General features: G+C 44.9%; 1 protein-coding gene and 1 long non-coding RNA gene across 10 annotated transcripts in view; one reads left to right on the top strand and one right to left on the bottom strand.

Moving 5' to 3' along the window:
* Nucleotides 1–6,453: 6,453 nt before the first annotated feature.
* LOC308473189 lies at nucleotides 6,454–10,704 on the bottom strand. The gene is made up of 2 exons (XR_013983967.1): nucleotides 8,341–10,704; nucleotides 6,454–7,238 (listed from the first exon to the last, which is right to left on the bottom strand). It is a non-coding gene; the product is annotated as an uncharacterized lncRNA (long non-coding RNA).
* Nucleotides 10,705–11,083: 379 nt separating this feature from the next.
* The window catches only part of ROCK2 (Rho associated coiled-coil containing protein kinase 2), a 72,891-nt gene continuing 61,969 nt past the window's right edge, over nucleotides 11,084–22,005 (top strand). For 3 of the 9 annotated variants that reach the window (XM_080998468.1, XM_080998471.1, XM_080998467.1), the window contains exons 1-2: nucleotides 11,085–12,253; nucleotides 15,844–15,915. In XM_080998468.1, the coding sequence (XP_080854594.1) occupies nucleotides 12,113–12,253; nucleotides 15,844–15,915 (213 nt within the window). In that variant the 5' untranslated portion in view covers nucleotides 11,085–12,112. Of the gene's footprint in view, nucleotides 12,254–15,843; nucleotides 15,916–22,005 lie in introns of all 9 variants that reach the window. The other 6 variants (XM_080998470.1, XM_080998469.1, XM_080998474.1 and 3 more) reach the window with 5 other exon arrangements.

Genomic DNA, 22,005 nt, shown 5'->3' with positions numbered 1-22,005 from the left:
CAGCTATATAACTACCATTTCCTCTGTTTGTAATAGCTGGGGGCAGTGAGGGAGACAATAAAAAGTTTAAGCCTTCAAAAGGGTCATTTGGTGTGAATGAAAGATTTAAGTGCCTAAAATTCAACCTCCTGTTTGTAGGTTACATTTTTACAACACAGTTTTGGTTTAAGATTTCAGCTATGGTGTCTCAGATTGTAAGAATGCAGCTGGAAGGCAACACAGAGATGTCCAAATGTTCTCTGAATTCTAAATATATCAAACTTTCTGGAAATGTAGTTGCTTGGAAATCAACAAATGACAACACAAACTGCTTGCCTATAGCTCGGCTGAAAGTATGTGTTTTGCTTTTTGTTTTGTTCCCTCTGCTGTCTCTACAGCAGCAATGAGTAGTTGATTCTCTCAAAAGTATAAATCAAGCTGGAGTGATGTGAGCTAAGATGGGATTTTTGTATTCATCTGCAAAATTAACAGTGCAGTTTTCAGCCAACCACACACACACAGAGAGAGAGAGAGAGAGAGCATAGTAGCAAGTGGATAAGGGTGATCCAGCACATTGTGTACTTGGCCTTTTGAAAGGCTTTTGACAAAATTCCTCACCCAAGGCTCCCGTGTAAATTTAGCAGTCATGTGATAAGAGAAGAGGTATTCGTATGGATTGACAACTGGTTAAAAAACAGGAAGCTGAAGGGAGGAATACAGAATACAATGGAGGGATGTAAGCAGCAGGTATCTATTCTGTGGGAAGGTACCGGGCCTATGCTTTTTAACTTGTTCACAAATGGCCTGGAGAGATGGGTAAGCCAAAGCTACAGATAAGCCCACATTATGCAGGGGTATGAAAAACAAAATGGGATTGTGAGGCGCCCCTAAAGTATTTCTCCAAACCAAGTCAATGGGTATGAACATGCCTAATGCTATTAAGTGTAAAATGAGAGGGGGGCAATAAATCCTACCACATATAGATATGCTGATGGGATCTGCGCTGGCAGTAATTGTTCAGGAAAAGGCTGAGGATAGCAACTGTCCTATTAGTGACCTTTTGCAAGCTGCTATGCAAGTTTTTTGGCTAAAGAACTGGGTAAAAATGCTGTAAATAAATAAATCTTGGCGTCGTGGTGGATAGCTCCCTGAAAACATCAACAACGCAGTGTGTGGCTGTGTATAAGGCAAATTTCATGCCAGCGATAACCAGGAAAGGGATTTAAAATAAAAATGCTGACATTGTAATAATCCCTTTACACAAATCTTTGGTGCTTGGAATACTGTATCTCTTGTTCTGTTTGATGCACCTCAAAAGAACTGACAAAGATGCCACCCAAATGACCAGGGGCCAAATGATCTCCCTCCTACTGCAGCCCCATAACTCATTGTTCAGGTTGTGAACTTAATTCATTCTGGAGGTCCATTCAAAACCCGAAACCGTTATTAACCTGAGGTGCGCTTTCGCTCATGGGGCCTCCCACTGCCACGATTTCTGTTCTCATTCTGGGGCAAACAATGGTTCTGATCAAAAGATCCATGCAATTGTCCCTAATTTACATGTTCTTTGCAGGGAATAAGTTACCACCTGATTTGCTCAAGGTCACACAGGACAGCCAGTAGACTATAATTCCATTCCAGATAAACATTTGAAAAACAAACCTTGTAACCCAAGGTACTACTTCCGGGTTAGCGGAGTTTGTAACCCAAAGCATTTGTAACCCGAGGTACCACTGTATAGTTTCTGTATATATAGTTTAACATTGTTCTTCTTTGGGGTAGTTTGTCCACCTTTGGTCCCTACCCAGCACTTGGCTCTCATCTTTGGCTCCTAGAATCTGTCAGCATGCGGCAGCAGCCACACCCTGGGAACATCTTCAACTGGCCAGATCAACCAGGTGAGGGTAGCCACAATGAGTGGACGAGACCAATAGTGGGTCCAAGAGTCAATAAGGTGGTTTGTGCATGAGCTGTAGAGGGATGTGAGGGGCAGCTGGGGCTCATCAACCTGGGAAGGTAGCCCATCTAGAGAAGGGAAACTGATGCTAAACCTCTGCTGCCTTGCAGGATATCTGCAGGAGAAGAAAAGGCTCGGGAGCAAACCCTACACAAATCCCAAGTGGAGTGCCTAAGACAGTTGGATGGCGCCTTTTATGCCTCCTTCCAGCAACTCCTGCAGCCAAACTGTTGCCACGTGTATTGCTATGCTTTCCTTTGGACCACATCAACAAGGCTGGGAGGATGGCTGTTGTCTGGGCAGCCCAGGACCTCCATGCACACTGCCCAGGCCTGGGGAGTCCACTTTGGTGCTGCTAACATACTGGTTTGATTTCACCCTTGGAGTTTCACTCCATTGTCTCTCAAGACAAATGGATGCCAACAACTGACTGCTTCTGAACTTTCAGCATGTGCCCACATATTTCCCAAAATATATCTGCAACTGCAAGTGCTCTGCTGTACTGTTCTTTTTCACTGAAAGTCAGTAGCATGCCTGCAGCTTATATGTATTTCTGAGGAAACATGGAATAGACACAACTATGTGTTTGATGAAGAATTGATGCTTTTGAATTACGGTGCTGGAGGAGACTCTTGAGAGTCCCATGGACTGCAAGAAGATAAAACACATTCATTCTTAAGGAAATCAGCCCTGAGTGCTCACTGGAAGGACAGATCCTGAAGCTGAGGCTCCAATATTTTGGCCACCTCATGAGAAGAGAAGACTCCCTGGAAAAGACCCTGGTGTTGGGAAAGATGGAGGGCACAAGGAGAAGGGGACGGCAGAGGATGAGATGGTTGTATGGTGTTCTCAAGGCTACCAGCATGAGTCTGACCAAACTGCGGGAGGCAGTGGAAGACAGGAGTGCCTGGCGTGCTCTGGTCCATGGGGTCACGAAGAGTCAGACACAACTAAACGACTAAACAACAACAATGCGTTTGATGTTCGTATGCTCCCGCAGAGTTCTCCTCTTGGCTTTTGGTGGCTCGGACTGAGCAAGGGGATCAGGGTTCCAGGAGCCACAGTAAAGAGCTAGGCTGAAGGTTGAGTTCCAGAGAAAACAACAATATGAAGCAAGTCACAAGGAGCCTTAGCATTAAGTTGCTCAGACTTATACACCAAGCAAGCCTGAAGTAACATTTATATAGGGTCTGCCAAGCCGCTACTCAGGTCTTCTGGTGCAGCTGGGCTGCAGCACAGCTGTACCTTCGGGTCATTATGTGGGTTGCACTACAGCATAGCAAAGATTAGGCCAGTAACTCAGTGGTTTAGGAAATAAGGTGCAATGGGCTCTGCTGCTAAGAATGCCCTGATGGTGTAGTACTTGCAGAAATGGATGCAAGGTTCTTAAGTTCTGCACCTGCTTGGGGCAACTCTTCTTTTAGATATGCTTTAGCACCAGAGGCATGAAGAAGTTGGTGTGCAGATACACCCAAAAACTTAGGAAAAGAACCCTTCAGGGATAGCAGGAAAGCATTCTTAACACTCTGGCCTGGGGATATTTTTGTCCCTGCAAGTGTGATGGACGCAGCTTAATGTTGGCAGCTTTCAAGGCAAATTATTTGGCTTGGGTACTAGTTTGATTGCTTTTTCTAGCTTTACTGCCAAGGTTTGTTTTTTAAATGTTTATCTGGAATGGAATTATAGTCTACTGGCTGTCCTGTGTGACCTTGAGCAAATCAGGTGGTAACTGATTCCCTGCAAAGAACATGTAAATTAGGGACAATTGCATGAATCTTTTGATCAGAACCATTGTGAGGCCTACTAATTAAATTTCCATTTGCTTCTCAGTTCTGCAGTTTGACTCATTAGAAAAGTGGCAAATTAATTAATCTGTAATTGTGCTAGACCAGACTCCATTCACAAAGCAAACATGTTACTGTGTATTTGCCAGGCTCCCCAAACTATCCGAGTTAATGCAAAACTTGTCAGCTACTGTTTTTGCATCCTGCCCTTGTGTACTTCCAAGGCCCAGGGCAGTCATTGTATTTATCCCTGAACCAAGCCAGTTAAACTGAGACTGTATGTTTCCAAAAGTGGGCTTCAATCCAGATCTTTTCAAGTTTATATACATATATAAGACATGATTTCATCCTATTCCCTGGCATTCAACTAATAATGCTGTATGCCAGTCATAGAATCATAGAATCATAGAGTTGGAAGAGACCACAAGGGCCATCGAGTCCAACCCCCTGCCAAGCAGGAAACACCATCAGAGCACTCCTGACATATGGTTGTCAAGCCTCTGCTTAAAGACCTCCAAAGAAGGAGACTCCACCACACTCCTTGGCAGCAAATTCCACTGTCAAACAGCTCTTACTGTCAGGAAGTTCTTCCTAATGTTTAGGTGGAATCTTCTTTCTTGTAGTTTGGATCCATTGCTCCGTGTCCGCTTCTCTGGAGCAGCAGAAAACAACCTTTCTCCCTCCTCTATGTGACATCCTTTTATATATTTGAACATGGCTATCATATCACCCCTTAACCTCCTCTTCTCCAGGCTAAACATGCCCAGCTCTCTTAGCTGTTCCTCATAAGGCATCGTTTCCAGGCCTTTGACCATTTTGGTTGCCCTCCTCTGGACACGTTCCAGTTTGTCAATGTCCTTCTTGAACTGTGGTGCCCAGAACTGGACACAGTACTCCAGGTGAGGTCTGACCAGAGCAGAATACAGTGGCACTATTACTTCCCTTGATCTAGATGCTATACTCCTATTGATGCAGCCCAGAATTGCATTGGCTTTTTTAGCTGCCGCGTCACACTGTTGGCTCATGTCAAGTTTGTGGTCAACCAGTCAGTAACTGCTTACAATTTACATCCAGAAACAGTAACTATTGCTTACAAAATCTTCCTTACGTAACTATCTGTGTAACAAGAAAGACGTATTAAGGAAGCAGGCAGTGAGGAACTGCCATCTCCCCTCACGGCTACTTTCAACATTTGGGATAGGCCCCTCTTCTGGAGACAATTATTACCAACTGCCTTGTGAGGATGAACCCCATTTGCTTTGGGTGTGATGGTATCAATTTGGGCCACATTAGCCTACCTGCCACAACAAAGTGGCAGATTCTGCCTAGGTCTCAGACATGCCCTGTAAGTGCAACAACTGGCTGTATTACAGCAGTTCCAGGAGCTATGACACAATGATTTTTTTTCTCAGAGGCTGCTAAGGCCTATTTGTGGATGTGTTTTTTAAAAAAATGTTATCAGCCCATTTCCATCCAAGGTGGTCCTTATAAATTCTTTATAAATTAGAATGTTGTGCCTAAGTTTTATTGTTTTCCTTTTCCTTCCCCATTCTTATTTTCTTGCATGTCCTTTTGATTGTAAACCTGAAGATAGGGACTATGTTATTTTTATTGGTTTGTGAGTTGCTGTGGGAACTTTTCTAACTGAAGACCAGGGTATAAATGCTTTAAATAAGTAATTTAAAAAAGTAAAAAATAAAATTAACTGCCAAGCTAAACTCATACAATACTAGGAGAGGTAAACTCAGGGTTGTGGGTTAGAGCCTCGTGTTGGGCAAAAGATTCCTGCATTGCAAGGGGATGGACTTAGATGACCCTCGCGGTCCCTTCCATCTCTACAGTTCTATGATTCTACTACTAAGTGACAACGAATGCTGTTGGCATCCGTCTGTCTTGAGACAATGGAATGCACCTCCAGGGATGAACTCAAACCGTGTGTTAGCAGTACTGAAATGACCTCTCCAGGGTCACATTACAAACTGTGAAGTTACTGTGATTGCTACAAAGCACAACTAGATTGCATGATTGCTTGAAAAGAAGATTAATGCCCAGGGGTTCAAATTATGGGCCAGGAACCCTGAAACATAGGGGAGAAATGATTCACTGCTGTGAGAACATAAAAAGGCACTGGGGATATTCTTTGTGGCCAGCAACAACTATGTAAAGAAATCAACTATTTAATGTCTGCCCTTCATGTCAATACCTTTTAATATTTAATCATCTTAAAACGGAAGATTCTTGCATGTAGCAGTCGACTGCATCACACATTATGTGAGAATCTCCACACAATGACATGAGATCCGAGTATGTACACACGGATGTACATATGCCTCAAACCATTTTGGCAAGTTTTCTACTCAGTACACAGGGTGGAATGAAACAAAAAACAATTAACTCTAACATTGTACATACGTAATTCAAAGTCAGAAGTGGATTCTGCTGTGCAAAGGTGGAGGAATGAGATTGTTTGAGCCTCCATTTATTGTATTCTGGAGATGAGGATTACAAATTGAAGGAACACATAGCAGGAGGTTTAAAATCTCCCCTTGTGGCACTGTATTGGAATGTTTCAGGAAAGAAGGGGAGAAAAAACAACCCCAAGAAATTCAACAGATACAGCTTCTTCATCCACCTGATGCTGGGAAAAAGCTTCTTTTTTGCATTTCTGTATTTCATGCATGTGTTTGAGGCATAGAAACCAAACCAAAAATAGGAGGCAGTCACCACAGTAGAGAAATTGCAACTTAAAAACTTTATTAGGGCCAAAATTCACAATGTGGTATGTAGTTACAAAGAACCGTTCCTAGGGTTGCCATATTTTGAACTAGGGGCCTTGTAGTAGTTTGATCTCCAGTAATGAGTAGTAGTTTGATCTCCAGTAATGAGTACATGATCATGTTTAAATCCATGCAAATAACGTACCGGTATTTCACTGGTACATCTCCACAGGCTGGTCCTTTTTGAAAGGCACAAAAGGAGGCCAAGATATGGTCAGTTGGCAACCCTTACTCTTTTTCAAACTACAATTTCTGCTGACTCTCTGAAGATGTTGAGATATGAATATACAATTACTCAACGGAACCCACCTATGGCATCATCATCTACTCAGCCAATCACCTTTCTTCTCTCTATCCCCTTATGATTTGAAGCTTGCTCAACAGATGACAACCGGCAGTTGACTACTGGTGCTTGAGGGTACCAGTATCAACGTTATAAAAATGATTGTCGTCTTCTTTATTTTTATCTTTTCTATGCTGATAGCCCTCTTGGAGGTAAGTGATAAATAAAAGGAAGTACCCCCGAATATAAGCTGCACTGTTTTCCAATTTCAGACCCTGAAAAGTTAAAGTGCGGCTTATATTTGCGACATTTTACCATATACTGCTGAAAGTGGCTGGGGAGTGTGGGCTACCAACCAGTTTGGAGGCTAGGGAGCTGCGCGCCCATCTCCCAGCTGGTTGGCCGTGTGTGCAGCTCTCTACAATCATTTCGATATACCAGTAACTAAAACCCTAAACCTAAAGTACCGTATTTTTCGCCCTATAGGACGCACTTTTTCCCCTCCAAAAATGAAGGGGAAATGTGTGTGTGTCCTATGGGGTGAATGCAGGCTTCAGGAAGCTATCCACAAGCCTTGGGAGCCCAGCGGGAGTTCCCACCGGGCTCCCAAGGCTTGTGGACAGCAGCCTGCAGCCCGAAACCCAGGGAGCGCAGCGGAGCGCACCCTGGGCTTCAGGCAGCTCTCTGCAAGCTTGCGGAGCCCGGCAGGAGTTCCCGCGGGCTCCGCAGGCTTGCGCACAGCTGCCTGCAGCCCGAAGCCTGGGGAGCGTGATGCTGTGCACCCCGGGCTTCGGGCAGCTCTCTGCAAGCCTTGGGAGCCCGGCGGGAGCTGAGGCGGCCAGTCAGTCTCTCCTCCCTCCTCGTAGAAAAGCCCGCAGGAGCCGCACACTCCTTAAAGGGTGTGCGGCTCCTGTGGGCTTTTGCGGGAGGTGGGGGAATTGCCATAGCCGTGCGCAGCCCCTCCGGCCGGGAGAGGCTGCGCACAAGCCAAGACAGCCAGCGGGATGGATCCTGCTCACTGTCTTGACTTCTTTGCTCTTTGGGGCTGGGGGGGACCCAGGCTTCCCCTGGCAGCCCTGAGAAGCTCTGGGAGAAGCGGACAGGCTTTTTTTCTTGATTTCCCCTTCTAAAACTAGGTGCGCCTTATGGAGCGAAAAATACGGTAACTAATAAGTAGATAAAACAGATCCTTAGCCAATAGTGTTGCAGGCAAAAATGCCTTAGCTCAAGCTTCTTCAACCTCGGCCCTCCAGATGTTTTTGGCCTACAACTCCCATGATCCCTAGCTAGCAGGACCAGGGGTCAGGGATGATGGGAATTGTAGTTTCAAAACATCTAGAGGGCTGAGGTTGATGAAGCCTGCTTTAACTCCTGGGTCTCGCCAATAAAAAAATCTCAAGTTGTCATCTGTTGAGCAAGTTTCAAATCATAACCGGAGAGAAAGGTGATTGGCTGAGTAGATGATGTCATAGGTGGATTGTGGGGGGGAGTGCAGGCTGGTTGGCCGTGTGTGCAGCTCTCTACAATCATTTCGATATACCGGTAACTAAAACCCTAAACCTAAACTAACTAGAATTAATTACCGTATTTTTCGCTCCATAAGACACACTTTTTCCCTCCTAAAAAGTAAGGGGAAATGTGTGTGCGTCTTATGGAGCGAAACAGGGGGAGGCAAGCAGGAAAAGCCCCCAAGAGCTGCACACAAGCTCCGCGTGGCTATTGCGGGCTTTTCCCCAGGTGGGAGAAGGGACTGAGGCAGCAAGTCAGTCCCTTCTCCCTCCTCGTAGAAAAGTCCGCAGGAGCCGCAGGAGTACCATATACTGCTGAAAGCGGCTGAAGAGCGGGCCACCAACTAGCTGGGAGGTGAGCGTGCAGCTCCACCAGCCACTGCCAAGCATATACTGTGCAAATTGGTTTTGTGGAAGTGGAAAAGAAGAATTTTGATCTAAAATAACTATTTTTCCATTTTTCTAAGCTGCAGCACCAGTTTCCAGTTGTACCTGAGCTGAGTAGTGACACAGTGTTTTTGATGACAGTGAAGAAGATAAAGGGGATGCTGAAACCTTTCCAGTCTTGGCGGTGGCAGGGGGAGCTGCATGTTCACCTCCCAGCTGGTTGGCGGCCCGCGGTCCCCAGCCGCTTTCAGCAGCATATGGTAAAAGATAGGCTTCCCATCAACGGAGCAAGCCAGTTTGTCCCAGTTATTAGAAATATCAGAGGTTCTATCTATATACTCATAGCTGTCTTTTTCACTGTGTGTGACAGATCTTCATCCAGGGATTGACAAAGAAATTCCAGGGCAAAGGTAAGTAGATGAAAGCATATCTGAAGACTTTTTTTTTTGTTTCCTCAGAAAATAAAGAAGAATGCTACATGTTCTATCCAGAGACGCCTTGCTGCTCTGCAGAATTACAAGCTCTGGAAGAATTGGGTAAGCTTTTAACTTAGTAATGCAAATCAGGTGCACACCAGGTATAGGGATGATCCAGAGATATCAAAGATATTCTCAGCTCTTGTCCTGTTGCTCATTGCCCCCACCCCCCACCTCTTCTTCAGGCACTTGAGGCAACTAGATGTGCTGAGAGGGTGCATGTGAGGCTTTGAGCAGAGTTGGGATTCTGGAGATGCTGTGATAGCTGCAGGAGAAAGTAGAAGAATAACCTAATAAACACAAATACTTCACAGTGAGTTTATTAACTTCACAGGGACTTACTTGAAAGTAAGTGTGATCAGGATTATATCGGAACATTTCAGCCTATGTATATAAAGTAACATTAGAAGTTGTGTTCACTAGAGGTAAGCTTGCCCACAGAATCTGCTATAATAAAAATATTAATAAATGAAATAATGGAAGAAACTTATGCTTAAACAGCAATATCATTTTGGTGCTACATGGGTGGTGGAATAGTAATTAGTGGGTCTGGGTGCTCAATGGGATACCAATGCAACCTATTAGAGATTTAGGAATTAGCAAGCTACTGTATCTCTTAGTACCCTTTGCCGATTTAGTCCTACAGTTCCTACACATCATCATCATCATCATCATTACTGAACCTACTTTAATGCAACTAGGAATTCTTTTAAGACTCCATTTGTTGAGCTTTCCTATGGGCAAGTCTGAATTTGTGCCAGAGCTGAGCGGAATTTTCCTTCCAATAGCAGAGCTGAGTCCTAAAAGGCAATCCTAATGAGGGGCCACAGTGGAGCGGCATTGTGGATTTACCACTGCATCCCAAGCTCTAATCGCTTGTACTGGCCAGTGTAGAAATTGGGTGGGGACATTCATTATTTCCTTTTTTTACTGTGTGATGAGGCCCCTTGAGAGAGATGCAGGGCTTTGAACCCAGCAGATCCAAACCCGTCAGCACCTTGCCCTGTCTTTGAGATCTATCGCTTGCGATCACCGGAGGTAGCTTGATTTATTTACCACTTCTTATCTGCCCACCGCTGTATTTATTTAATAAATTTAAGTACCTCCCGGTTGTCATAAAACCTCTAAGCAGAAGTATTGAAATTATAAATTGTATTTATTATTATTATTTATTGGATTTAAGACAGTAGTCCTAGGCCTCACCCCGCAATCTGAGGCTTGGTGACCCTCCTTCCCCCCCTCAAATCAAGGTGCCTAGTCTGACCCCGTTATTTTGGCACCTGCTGATGCAGAAAAACCCCACCAGAACCACCTTCTAGGAACGAAACCGAATAGCCGCTCGCCGCCCTCTCACGACACTCCAGACCAGCCTCGTCTGAGGAGAGCCGCCTCGCTTTAACCTGGCAGCATAAGTTTCGCTTGGCCGTTGGGCAAAGCGGGGCAAACCGTTGGCGGGCACGAGCGGCCGGCGGATTTAATTTCTGCCCCCTCCCTCCTCGGGAGCTTTATAAGGTCTTGCGTGCCGCCGTCGCGCGAGGGGCCGCCTCCCGGAGGCTCACCGCTCTTGCGCTGCCCCCGCCATCGCGTCTTGCGTGTACAGTTGCGCGTTCCGTCCCGTTGCGCGCGCGCGTGTGTCCTCTAGCTCCCACACCGGGCAGTGAGTTGGGGAGCGGAGGTGGTTTTGCTGAGTTGATTGAGTCAGGCAGGCAGGCAAGGGAGTCACCCTGCTATTTCGGATCGCCTGAGGGCACGTTTGCTGCTTCCTCCCCCCATGCCTGCGCCTCAGCCGGGCGCGCATCCCCAGCCCGCTTTGCGCGGCGGGGGCAAGATGCGCGTCAGCAGCCCCTCAGATTCCTCCCGCCCCCTCCCTCCCTCGCCGCCAACCGACACCCCCACCCCATTTCCCCGCCTGAGGTAAAAAGTCCATAGTTAGAGCCGGTGACTGGCTGCCCAGCTATGCGAAGGGCGAGGGAGGAGGAGGAGGAGGAGGGTGGGTGGGAAACCCCTCCTGGCCATTTCCTCGCCTCCCTCGTTCGCTCGCCTGCCTGCCTGCCTGCGAGCGGGGCTCGGGCGAGGAGCGGAGGCTTGTGGGTAACGAGGAGGCCATAGCCGGAGCAGCGATAGGAATAAGTTCCCTGAGGCGGGAGCGGGGAAAGGAGGGAAATGGTGGCGCGGTGGCTCCAGTGAAGGGGCAGGAACTTGGAAAGGGAGTGTGTGGGGGACCCCTTGAGTGACAGAAGCGGAGAGAAAGAGAGGAGCCCGATCCCAGCGAGGCGGGCCTAGCCCTCCCTCCCTCCAACGGAGGAGGAGGGGGGAGGAAGCCGGGCTCCTCTGCTGCTGGCTTCCCTCTTTCCCTCCTACCCTCCCGCCTCTCGCTTTCTCCCCGTCGGGTATTGACCTGGTGCAAAATGGCCGAGGCGGCGTGGGGGGCCCGGCCGTGACTGGTTTTCCCGCCTAGTCGGGGGGCGAGGGAGGCGGCGGCAGTTTCCCGCGGGAACCGGCCCTCCCCTCCCCTCCGCCGCCCACCTTCCCCCCTCCGCGGGTCGTTCATGCCTGGGAAGCGGAGGTGGCGGCGGGGGACGCCAAGCGGGCGGGTGGAGCAGCGGCGGCAGCGCCCGCCCCAATCGGGGGACGACGAGGAGGCGGCGGCGGTGCTGGTGGAGGAGGGCGAGGGTGGCCGCGGGCGCCCCGCTCTCTGTTGCTCCTGAGGCAGGCAGGCCTGGCCGGAGCGGGCCGGGACTGAGCGGCCCCGCCGGGTCCCCTTGGGCCGCTCCTTAGGCCCCGAAGCAGATACCTACCGGCGGCGCTGGCGGCGGAAGGCGCTTCTCGCTTGCTGCTGCCGCCGCCGCCGCCCTCTCTTCCCGCTGCCGGACAGCCGTCGCCGGGCTTCCCTAGGCGCCCGGGGAGGGAGAGGAGAAAGAAGGCGGCGGCAACAACGAGGGACCCTCGGGGAGCGGGAGAATGAACCACCAGCAGCAAGCGGTGAAAATGTCCGCTTCGCCGCCGCCGCCCGAATCCGGAGGAGGGATCTCGGGGCGCCAGAGGAAGCTGGAGTCCATGATCCGGGACCCCAGGTCTCCAGTCAATGTGGAAAGTTTGTTGGTGAGTTCGCCGGCGGGAGAAAGAGATGCGAGGTTTTGGAGGGGTAGCTTCATATTGGAGGGAAGGGCAGGGATGGGAGAGAAACTTGTGGGTTGGGTTGTTGTTTTGGGGGGAGGGAGGAGAGGATTTTATTTGGTGGGGGTGCCTTGAGTTCGACCCCCGGGTTTTAAGTGACTGAAGAAAGAGGCTGGCCGCCTTGGGTGTATGGGAGCCTGGATCCCACTTTTGCTTTGGAAGGGAAGAGTTGGGTGGGGGAGAGAGGATGTAAAGAGGCACAGTTTTTTCGCTACGGGCTGGTCTGGGAAAGGGTCCTGTTTAGATAAAGCAAGGGTTAATAATCGCTGTCTCTGCCCTCTTCCTCCCGCCCCTCTCCACACACCCCAAAATCTAGCGGCAGTGAGGGATTTTTGGTTGAGATACTTGATTGGATGGACGGTGCAGTTCTAATGAACATTCTTTTCTTCTTCAGGGAGGAGTGAAGGCGGGGAAGGGTGCTGGCAGTCGCGTTCAGTTTGGCCTAATGAAAGCTCTTTTCCCCCCACCTTAGAAAGCTGGGAAGGGGGATGGGTGGGAGAGAAGTAAAGAAGAAACATGCCATTGAGGGTGCAGGCAAGGGTTGTGGGGAGAGAAACGTTTATGTGTCGCAGAGTAACTTTTTGTTTACTCAGTGGTGTGGTTAGGAATGATTCTCACATCATTCCTGAATGTATTTATTTGGAGGGTGAAGTCGCAGCTGAGCTTGCTTCTCAGTGTTGGTTAGGGATGCAGGGGTTCACTTTGATCCTAAACTTTCATGTTGGATGTTTCATTCAATGATTTGCAAATAGTTTGGTGTAAATCTGCCTGTGTTGAGATGTTAGTCCATGTTTCATGTCAGTGTCATCTTTGATCCCTTTGTCTTTGGCTTTCCAATAAACTTCGTTAATGGGAAACCATTGTTGACATTCCGCTTCCAAGCACTGTGCAGAGTACTCAAAAAATTATGGACGTACTTTGGGAATATCTATTTTGGGAAGGTTGTTTAGTAGGAGCTATTAACTTCATTAGCTACATAAACATAAGCATTTCTCTTTAGTCTTATGTTTTTGCAAAAAACAAAACCCTTTCCTTTCCATTGGAAAGCCCATTAAGGAAGAAATATAGGTCTGAGATTTTTCCATTTCTAAACATGTGGTGTGAGCGGTACAATAAGCAAGTTCCCTATATAAGAAAATAGCTTTTGGGATATCACATACTTTATCCCTCCTCTTGGAGAAAGAGGAATGGGATTTTTGTTTCTGTTCCAAGAGTTTCTCTCTGCAGACATTTTTTTGGGGGGGGCAGGGAGAAGCAGCTGGAGTCATTTGCAAAAATGACTCAGTCCTGCTTGGCCAAAGTACAGGAACTGACTAAACTGTGTGTGTGTCTGTCTATGCCGGAGGCAGTAGGGATCTATGCTTGTTACAGACCACTTCAGGGTGTACTGATGGTATTCATGACACTTGAAAAGTATTGCAGAATGTTTCAGTAGGCTATGCTTGTGTTCAGCAAAGAATGCTGCTTCTCAGCATCCAGTCTCCATGTGCTTATTTTCCTCTTCATTTAGTGAGCCTTCTGGCTACAGAAGCAGAAGCAGTTATGAGAGTAGATAACATAAATTTCAAATAAATACTTAATTTTGGGATGACTCTTCCTTCCCTCCTCAGCAATTCAATCTTTTACAGTTGTTAACTGTTGGATTGTTGTATGAGTAGGACCTTATATAATCAAAGTAAGTCATTTCAAGTAAACTTTCTTCATACATGTACATTTATAAATTGCCATTTGTTTGTACATGTATAGCTGCTTTTCATCTGCACCTGTGTCAGTTTTCATCTAGTAACTTTAGTAGTAGAAAGGATGGTTGTGTGTTTCCTTTTATTATATGTAATTTGTCAGTATAGCCTTTTTCTGTGTATGGCATTGTTTGTTGATATCTATGGTTGAGACTTTGACGTATTTAGCAAATGAATAAACTCCCAACTGTGCTATTTGTGTGGAGAGGTTGCATTTTCAAGGTGTATTAATTCTCAATATAAACTGTAATACTCAGGAAAAGCAAAGACTTGTACAAGAGTCGTAACCCCCTTTTATAGGAATTTTTATAGCCAGTGCCACACAAGATGTTACGGTATACCGCCCTCTTGATCCTAACGAAGTTCATACCTTTCTAAGTTTTTTATTGCACTTTGGCTAAGTATAAGGGGAAAGAAGTCTTGTTCTAGTTGCCATGGGCAGTCTAGGCACCTTTTTTGCAGTGACGTTTATCGCCATTATTGTTATCGATTTCATTACTATACTCTTATATTTTAAAGGAAAAAACTCAAAGCGGTTTACAACACATTAAAACATCTAAGAAAACAATCCAGAAGAAAACAAATTCAAGCTTCAAGGAAAATATTTCAGATCCTTCTCTAATATTAATTTAATATAGCTGCCCCATAGCAGAAGTACTCTAGGAAGCCAGTGTAGTGTAGTGGTTAAAGTGTCTGACTAAGACCTGGGAAATCAGGGTTCAAATCCCCACTCAGTCACGAAGCTCACTGGGTGACCCTGAGTCAGTCACAGCTTCTTAACCTACCTTACAGGGTTGTTGTAGGGATTAATTGAGGAGGGGGATTAATCATGTACTCCCTGAAGGAAAAGGTGGGATATAAATGCAATAAATAAGCTCTTCTGCTTTCCTGCTTTAAAAAGCTGGAGGGGCTAGCCAGGTGGAAATGTCAGTCACCAACCTGGCATTTGGAGATCTCCACAGGGGCCACAGTTAGACCTGTGCCAGTCACAAAATGCTCCTGGTGCCAGGGGAATTTAATGCATGGTCTGACCTGCTGCACAATGCCTCCTCTTGACGATAGGGTTTGATCTGAAGGCATTATTTGTTGTGGTAGATGGGGAAATGTACTCCCAAACTGATACTCAACAAATACTATTCTGGATCTGATTATTTTTTTTAATAGAAAAAAGTTATCTCTTTATGAAAGATAATAGGAATCCCTACTACTGTTGTGCAGACAGACCAAGGGTGAGAGAGTAACTTGCCCAAGAGCATGGTGTCTATGAAATAAGAGCACAAGCCTAAGTCCACTCTGTGAATTTCTATATGCCTTCCATGTACTTCCTGTTGAGAAGATTGAAGGACCCAGCTCATAAAACTTGGCACTCAAACAAAACTCACAGAAATCGTGATTGGTAACTTCCTGACATATTTTTATATTACTTGGAATCTACAAATATTTACATTTAATATCAGTGGTATGCAAGGCCTTAGTTTGGGGTTCAGAAAGCCCCTTGGTGCTTATGAGAATGGAATGCAGCTGCATTGAGAGGTGGGAATTCTTCCTTTCCCTCTCATGGCCGGAGCAGAGGTAACTTGTTAAATAAAATATAAGGAGAACATGGGCTAATGCAAATGATGGTAACAGTAAGAATGTATTAAAGAAATTGAGGATGTTGCCAATAGAGTGGGAAATCTGCATAGCGTGTGCCACAGAAATTAGGTGAGGTTTAGTAACACAAAGTTTTTTCGTATGCAGATTGGAGCTAATAAGTGCATTTACCTTTTGTTGAAGGTTCATCCGTATGGATTTGAGAGTAAAGGGCCTATAGTCCCGTCACAATCTCTTGAGCTGACGGAGAGTAAGGCAAGTAGACATTTTCATAACAAGCCACTCTGAATAGAATTGATTTGATTAAGGATTAGCTAAGAACAAATGCGACAATAGTGTACAACAGAGGTTTTCAACCTTTTTGAGTCCACGGCTCCCTTGACCAACTACATTATTTCTGGGACTCCCCTGTGGGGAAACATGCTCTAAGCCTCAGAAGCCAAGCTATGTCACCCCTTGCCTGCAGAGCCGGCAGCCCCGCACCCCTTTTTGAACACCCTCCGTAGTGGAGTGTGTCCTCAGCCTCTTCTCCTCTCCCCTGGTCACCACTGTCCTGGTCTCTTGAGCTGCATCCCCCCACCCCAGTGAGAGCTGCCTCCTCTCTCGCCAGCCCCAGAGGCACCATTCGCCTGGGTAGCTTGTAGCTAGGACTGCTGCAACAAACAGCCACATAAGCCTTCGGGAGGCAGAGACATGAGAGGGCATCAGAGGAGGGAGAGAAGGAAAGAGGGACAGAGGCCAGTGTTGCCCACTGCACCCCTGCCCATTCAAGGCACCCCAGGATGGCACGGCACACTGGTTGAAAACCACTGGTGTACAAGCTTGGTCTAATAATCCATTGGCTAGCAATCCATATCTATCCATTGCTCTGATAAACCTTCATTTTCTCCTCACTATGAGCTTTTAAAGCTAGAATGCACAAGCATTTTTTCTCTTCTTCTCACTCTCCACTGACTAGCCACGATCCTTTAATGCCAGGATAGCGGCAAGAAAGACAGCAACACTCAGTGCAACACCGAGTTTATTGCTAATAGGGACTCTGGGGGCTGAATCTCTCATTATGCTGTATGGGAGACAGGTTGAAGGATGACTCCTCACTCTTCCCCTTCTACTACCTATCCTGGCTATAGAAAAAATGGAAATCTGTTGAGAAGAGAACATCACAGGTGAAGTGCATCTAGGTGGCTTTTCTCTGAAGCTGAGGCAAACAGTGGTAGTAATTAATTGGCCCAATGTCTTACTCTTCTCCCATCCTCAGGTGTTCCACCTAAGACTTGCCCAGGCCACCCAAATACTGTCCGTGCTACAAAGCTGTCCTGATAATCATAGTGCTGCTCAGAATTCCATAGTATCCAAACTTCAGTCAGGATAGGCAGCAGTCGTGGATGAGGCTGTTGTTGGCGTAGGTCCCCCAGTGTAGCTTCCACTTTCCCCGACAGGATTAGTAGCTGTTTAATTCTGCAGGAGAGAGTGCTCTGTGTACAGCCTTCCAATGCAAAATACGGAGTTGCAATGTGGTGATTGCACATGTTGCAATCTGCTGTATGGAGAAATGCCGCATATTTGACTTTAAGAGTTTGTGTCTGTTGTAAATACAGCATAACATTGTGGAAGCAATACACATGGTTCTCTTCCTGAAACTTGGGCAAATACCATTTCTCGTTTGGATATTTGCTTGGAGACAGTTGCTCCCTGAGGTGAGAGCTGGTGACTATATATAGAAAGACTGAGTTAGAGAATTCTGGCTTCTCAATGTATTGTTGTCCAGAAGCTACACATCTAGCATCAGATGTGTCACTATGACAGAAGTCCTACTTGGCTGTTATATTTACATGTAGTCTACATGCTGTTTGGGTGTTCTGCTCATGTGTAAATTTACATGGAAGCATGGATGGGTGTGTTAAGCTCTGCGTCCCCCAGGCCAGCTTTGTCTCCTTCCAATGCATGTAGAGCAAGAGTCTGAAACAGGGAGCCTCCATGAGTAAAGGAGGCTTCAAAATCATACCTTTAACCTCCATAAGTCAAGGGCCTTAAGTGGGCTTGCCCTTATTCTTCCTAGTTGTGTGTAGGTTTGCAGCTGAGCAGATTGCCCAAATAGGGCTAGAATGAAAGGCATTTCTGTCATCCAGATTCTGTTTTGTACAAAGCTGTATTCAGATTTTTATCAAGATGTGAGAAGGCTTAAAAAGTGCTCTCCCACCCCAAGGATCCTTGATTGCACAGGCTGCTCTTCAGACCTTAACATGTTTGTCTTATCTGGGCTCCTGATTATGGGATGTTTTCTAAGCATGTTCACTGAAATCCCATAGAAACCTTCAGATCTTCATGCTAAACACAGAAAGGTCTGAAAGGAAACCTACACACTTGGGGAAGTTGAGGTGAGATTTCCACTACACAACAACAACAACAATTTATACCCCGCCCATCTGGCTGGGTTTCCCCAGCCACTCTGGGCAGCTTCCAACGAAATATTAAAAATACAGTAGTCTGTTAAACATTAAACGCTTCCCTAAACAGGGCTGCCTTCAGATTTAAACTCTCACATATCCAGACAAATGCTTTAATTGGTCTCAAAGTGTCTTTGGCCTTGTAATTTAAAAATTGTGGAGCTGTCATTCATTCAACAGCACCTATGGGTTGTATCCAATGTTAGTCGTAGAGTACACCCATTTAAATGAATAGACATGATGTAACATTGATCTATTAATTTCACTGGATCTGTTTTGAGTAAAATTTAGTTGCAAACAAAACAGCCACACCACCACCCTGAAAACAAGTAGCAAATTTGGAAGAAACTACAGTAGCTGGTTATTTCTCTCTGATACTTAGTTTTCAACATGTAGGGAAGTTTATTTTTTTGTGGGAAAGAGTTGAAAGATTCCTTATCTGTAGTGTGGAGTACAACTTTTCCACTAGATTCTGATGAAGATATAACTTGTGATAAGTTGAGATTCAGTTGCACTCTATGCTGCCAAAGGAGAATGATCTTGCCTTGAGCTAGGAATACAGTATGATAATAACCTCTATTAATTCACCTGTCTCCTTGTAGTTAGTGTGTTATTAAAGAACCATCTTCTCTAGTGATTAAAAGCAGTATGTAAACAAATGCTTCCATAAATATCCTTGCACTGTGCAAACCAATAAAACCCCCACAAAAAAGTTGTGAAGCAATCAAGCAGATAACATACATATAAAATGCATAATTGACTGCTTGCAGGTGGTTCCTTTGTGTTATCTGGTGGATTTACACTTCACATTTCTCTGTCTCTGTGCAAAAATACAGCTTACATCCTTCAGCAGATGCACACAAAATAAATCCTTGATGCAAAATCACATTTTTAAGCAACTTTTCGGACAGCAACTTTGCCCTCTTCAATGTGTTCCTCTCTGCCAACCTGTTAGGGTCTTGAGCTACCCCTGCCACTTGCTGTTCTCTTCTGCCAAACCCAATTTGCCCAGTACTGCTTTCTTAATGTTGTGCTTTTTTGTAAGTACTAGGTAAGAGACTATTTGGTCGTGTTTGATTTAAGGGAAAGTGTTATTGGGCACCGATTCTGAAACAGGGTTAACTTGATGATGCACTGTCGCAGTCAATTGTTAACTGACTTTGGTGATCACTTGTAGCCGGATAAGATTGTCTTCCTTGAATATGGTCTTAACGGTGAGTCTGTAAGTGACTGGAGGCCAATTCTGAATTCACACATCCTTCCACAGTGGGGACATAGGTTTCTGGGTGAGAGTTGATCACGGTGAGGGTTTGCCACATGTGCCTTCCTCTTAGCTCGTTTCTACTTTTTGCCGAGTTTGTGCTTCTTCAAAGTCCAGGATGCCTTTGATAAAGGCTGTTCTCCAATTGGAGCACTCACAGGCCAGTGTTTCCCAGTTATCAGTTTTTATACTACATTTTTAAAGATTTGCATTGAGAGAGCCTTGAATCTTCCTTTGTTGTCCATCAATATTTCACTTTCCATTCTTAAGTTGGGAATAGAATACTTTCTATTACAATCAGGCATCTGAACAACATGACAGTCCAACAGAGTTGATGTTGAAGAATCATTGCTTCGAAACTGGTGATCTTCGCTTCTTCCAGTACACTGACTTAGTTAACTCAGGCAATGTTATAGTATGGTTTGCTCACACATCAACAAGATTTGTAATTTATTGACTCTTTCTCTCCTACTGTTTGTGCAATGGGTGAATGAAAATAACATATATTCTCCTGTGAAAGCAGAGAGGTGCTGACAGTTTGTTCTTGTATCATCTTGATGTGGTTATTTAAATAGCTCATGCTGCTTCTTTTCTCCTGGGAACTATGGGTGATTATGAAACATAAAGTTTGAGCTATACCCTCACCAGTGTTCCGTACACTTGAAAACACACCATACTTGTAGGGAGTCACAAGGAACATGGTTACTCACTTTCTTGAACACTGGCACTTTGACAGCTCACACGTTAAAATTAATATATAGTTAAATGTCACAAATGCCACCTTCTGTAGGAAGTGTTAATGTGTAGGGCCTTAATTTTGAAGTGTCCTGTCAATTTTTCACTTTTCATTAACCAGTTTAATTGTAGCTACAGTTTTATTGTGTTTGGATGCTTTTATTTATGTTTTTTAAAAAACTCTGCAAAAAGTTAATTTTTCTAAAGAAGCCATAGGTTGTTGAGAGAAGTCTATGATTAACAGCTATTCCACTTTTGAAGGGATTTATCCTTATTTTAATGGAAGATGTTGCTGCACAACTTAGCAAATAGCTCTTGTCTCAGAATACAAACTGAGAACTCACATATTCAGAAACTCTTGGTCCACCTTAGTTTTGCAGTTCTTGACTGAATTACCTAGTCAAACTGTTTATTGCATATTTGCCTTAAAAGTTTACTGTCAACTTCAAGCAGTATTGGTTAAATCAGTTCCCAGATTCTCTTTCTCCCCACACAAGTGGTCTCTACTGCCTTAAGAATACATTTTGTGGTCAATGCAAGATGTAAATCAATCATGAATATAACTGGCAAGAATTTCAATGAGTGTTGTGGTAGTTTGAAAAAGTGCTGCTATGATTGCAGAAATCACTGCTGTTAACTTGGATTAGTAGATTCACATGTAATAGTTGTCTGTGCAAGCAATGTGAAATGACTGTTTTACATGTACAGTACTGCAAAATGTCTTGTGTGATGCAGTCCTTAGCATTAGGTAAATTAGATGTTTCTTTTAAGTTAAATACAGAGTATTGATTCCTCCCCAATAAAAAATGTATAAATTAAGCATCTGTTTATTCCAGTTAACTCTGGCTGTGTTGTGTGGGAAAGGATATTGGCTTTAAGATTATGTGCAAACTATGGGACTGTTTCCAGTTGTGATCTGAGGAAGTCTGAGAGGACCAGAAAGCCTTATTTGTTCATTTTGCATCAGGATGTGACTCCCCACCCTTTCTCTCTCCCTTGTGCTTGTTCCTGATTCTTATGGCAGGAAAATACAAAAATAAACTTCTTGCAGTCTGTTTCCCCATGGAAAAAAAATAACCCTTGAATTTATGTAAACTCAACTATTGATATGTGATGGTGATGCTGTATGAATTCTTTTTAAGCAACTCAGCAAATTATGCTACATTTATATGAGACAATAATACCACTTCTAGTGATACTAGATTGTTACTTGAGATGTGTACTGAAAATATGTGACAGTTTTAGTGAAAATAATTTTCAGTTCTGGGCTATTTAAAATATGCAGTTCATTTAAAAGCAGTATCAAATGTGTGTTGCAGTTTGTACTATAAATTGAGTTTCCAAGTTAGGGGTATACATTTGTTCTTGTCTAAAGGCCAGTTCTCAGACATTCTTTTGACTCCCCTCCCCCAGCCCTGCATGCAGTTACCCTAGAGAAGCATTGTGTGAACTGGAGGTATGTGGGCAGGTTAGCTGCCATGATCATGCTGTTGAGTTCTTCTATGCGGTTGCATTCTTCTGTGTGCATTTTGGGGGAAATATGGGCTCAAAGTCTAATTAGTTTGTTAGTTTGCACTATGAGTTAGAAATGTTTGTTCAAATAAACAGAAAGCAGGACTGGTTCAGAGGGCTATTTATCCTAGGTAGTTGGGACCAGTTATTGAACAGTAATGGACACCCCCATAAAGCACCAGGTTTTGCCATACTTAACACGGAGTGTGAATATGTTGCAAGGTTCAGAGTTTAAAAAGAAAATAGTTTACAACTTTACTGTGTTTAGAGAGGCTGTTTTATTTTATGAATGAACATTGTGGAAATACAGAGATATATTTTAGTTCCTTTTCTAAGCTACTCCATTTCCTCTAGTTCTGTCTCCACAGTAGGCTGGGCTACATAAAGCAA

Source organism: Podarcis pityusensis, assembly GCF_964106645.2.
Source record: "Podarcis pityusensis genome assembly, chromosome: 3".
NCBI classification, from domain to species: Eukaryota; Metazoa; Chordata; class Lepidosauria; order Squamata; family Lacertidae; genus Podarcis; species Podarcis pityusensis.
The sequence above is the reverse complement of the archived record's forward strand: the minus strand, read 5'-3'. Positions and strand labels throughout refer to the sequence as shown.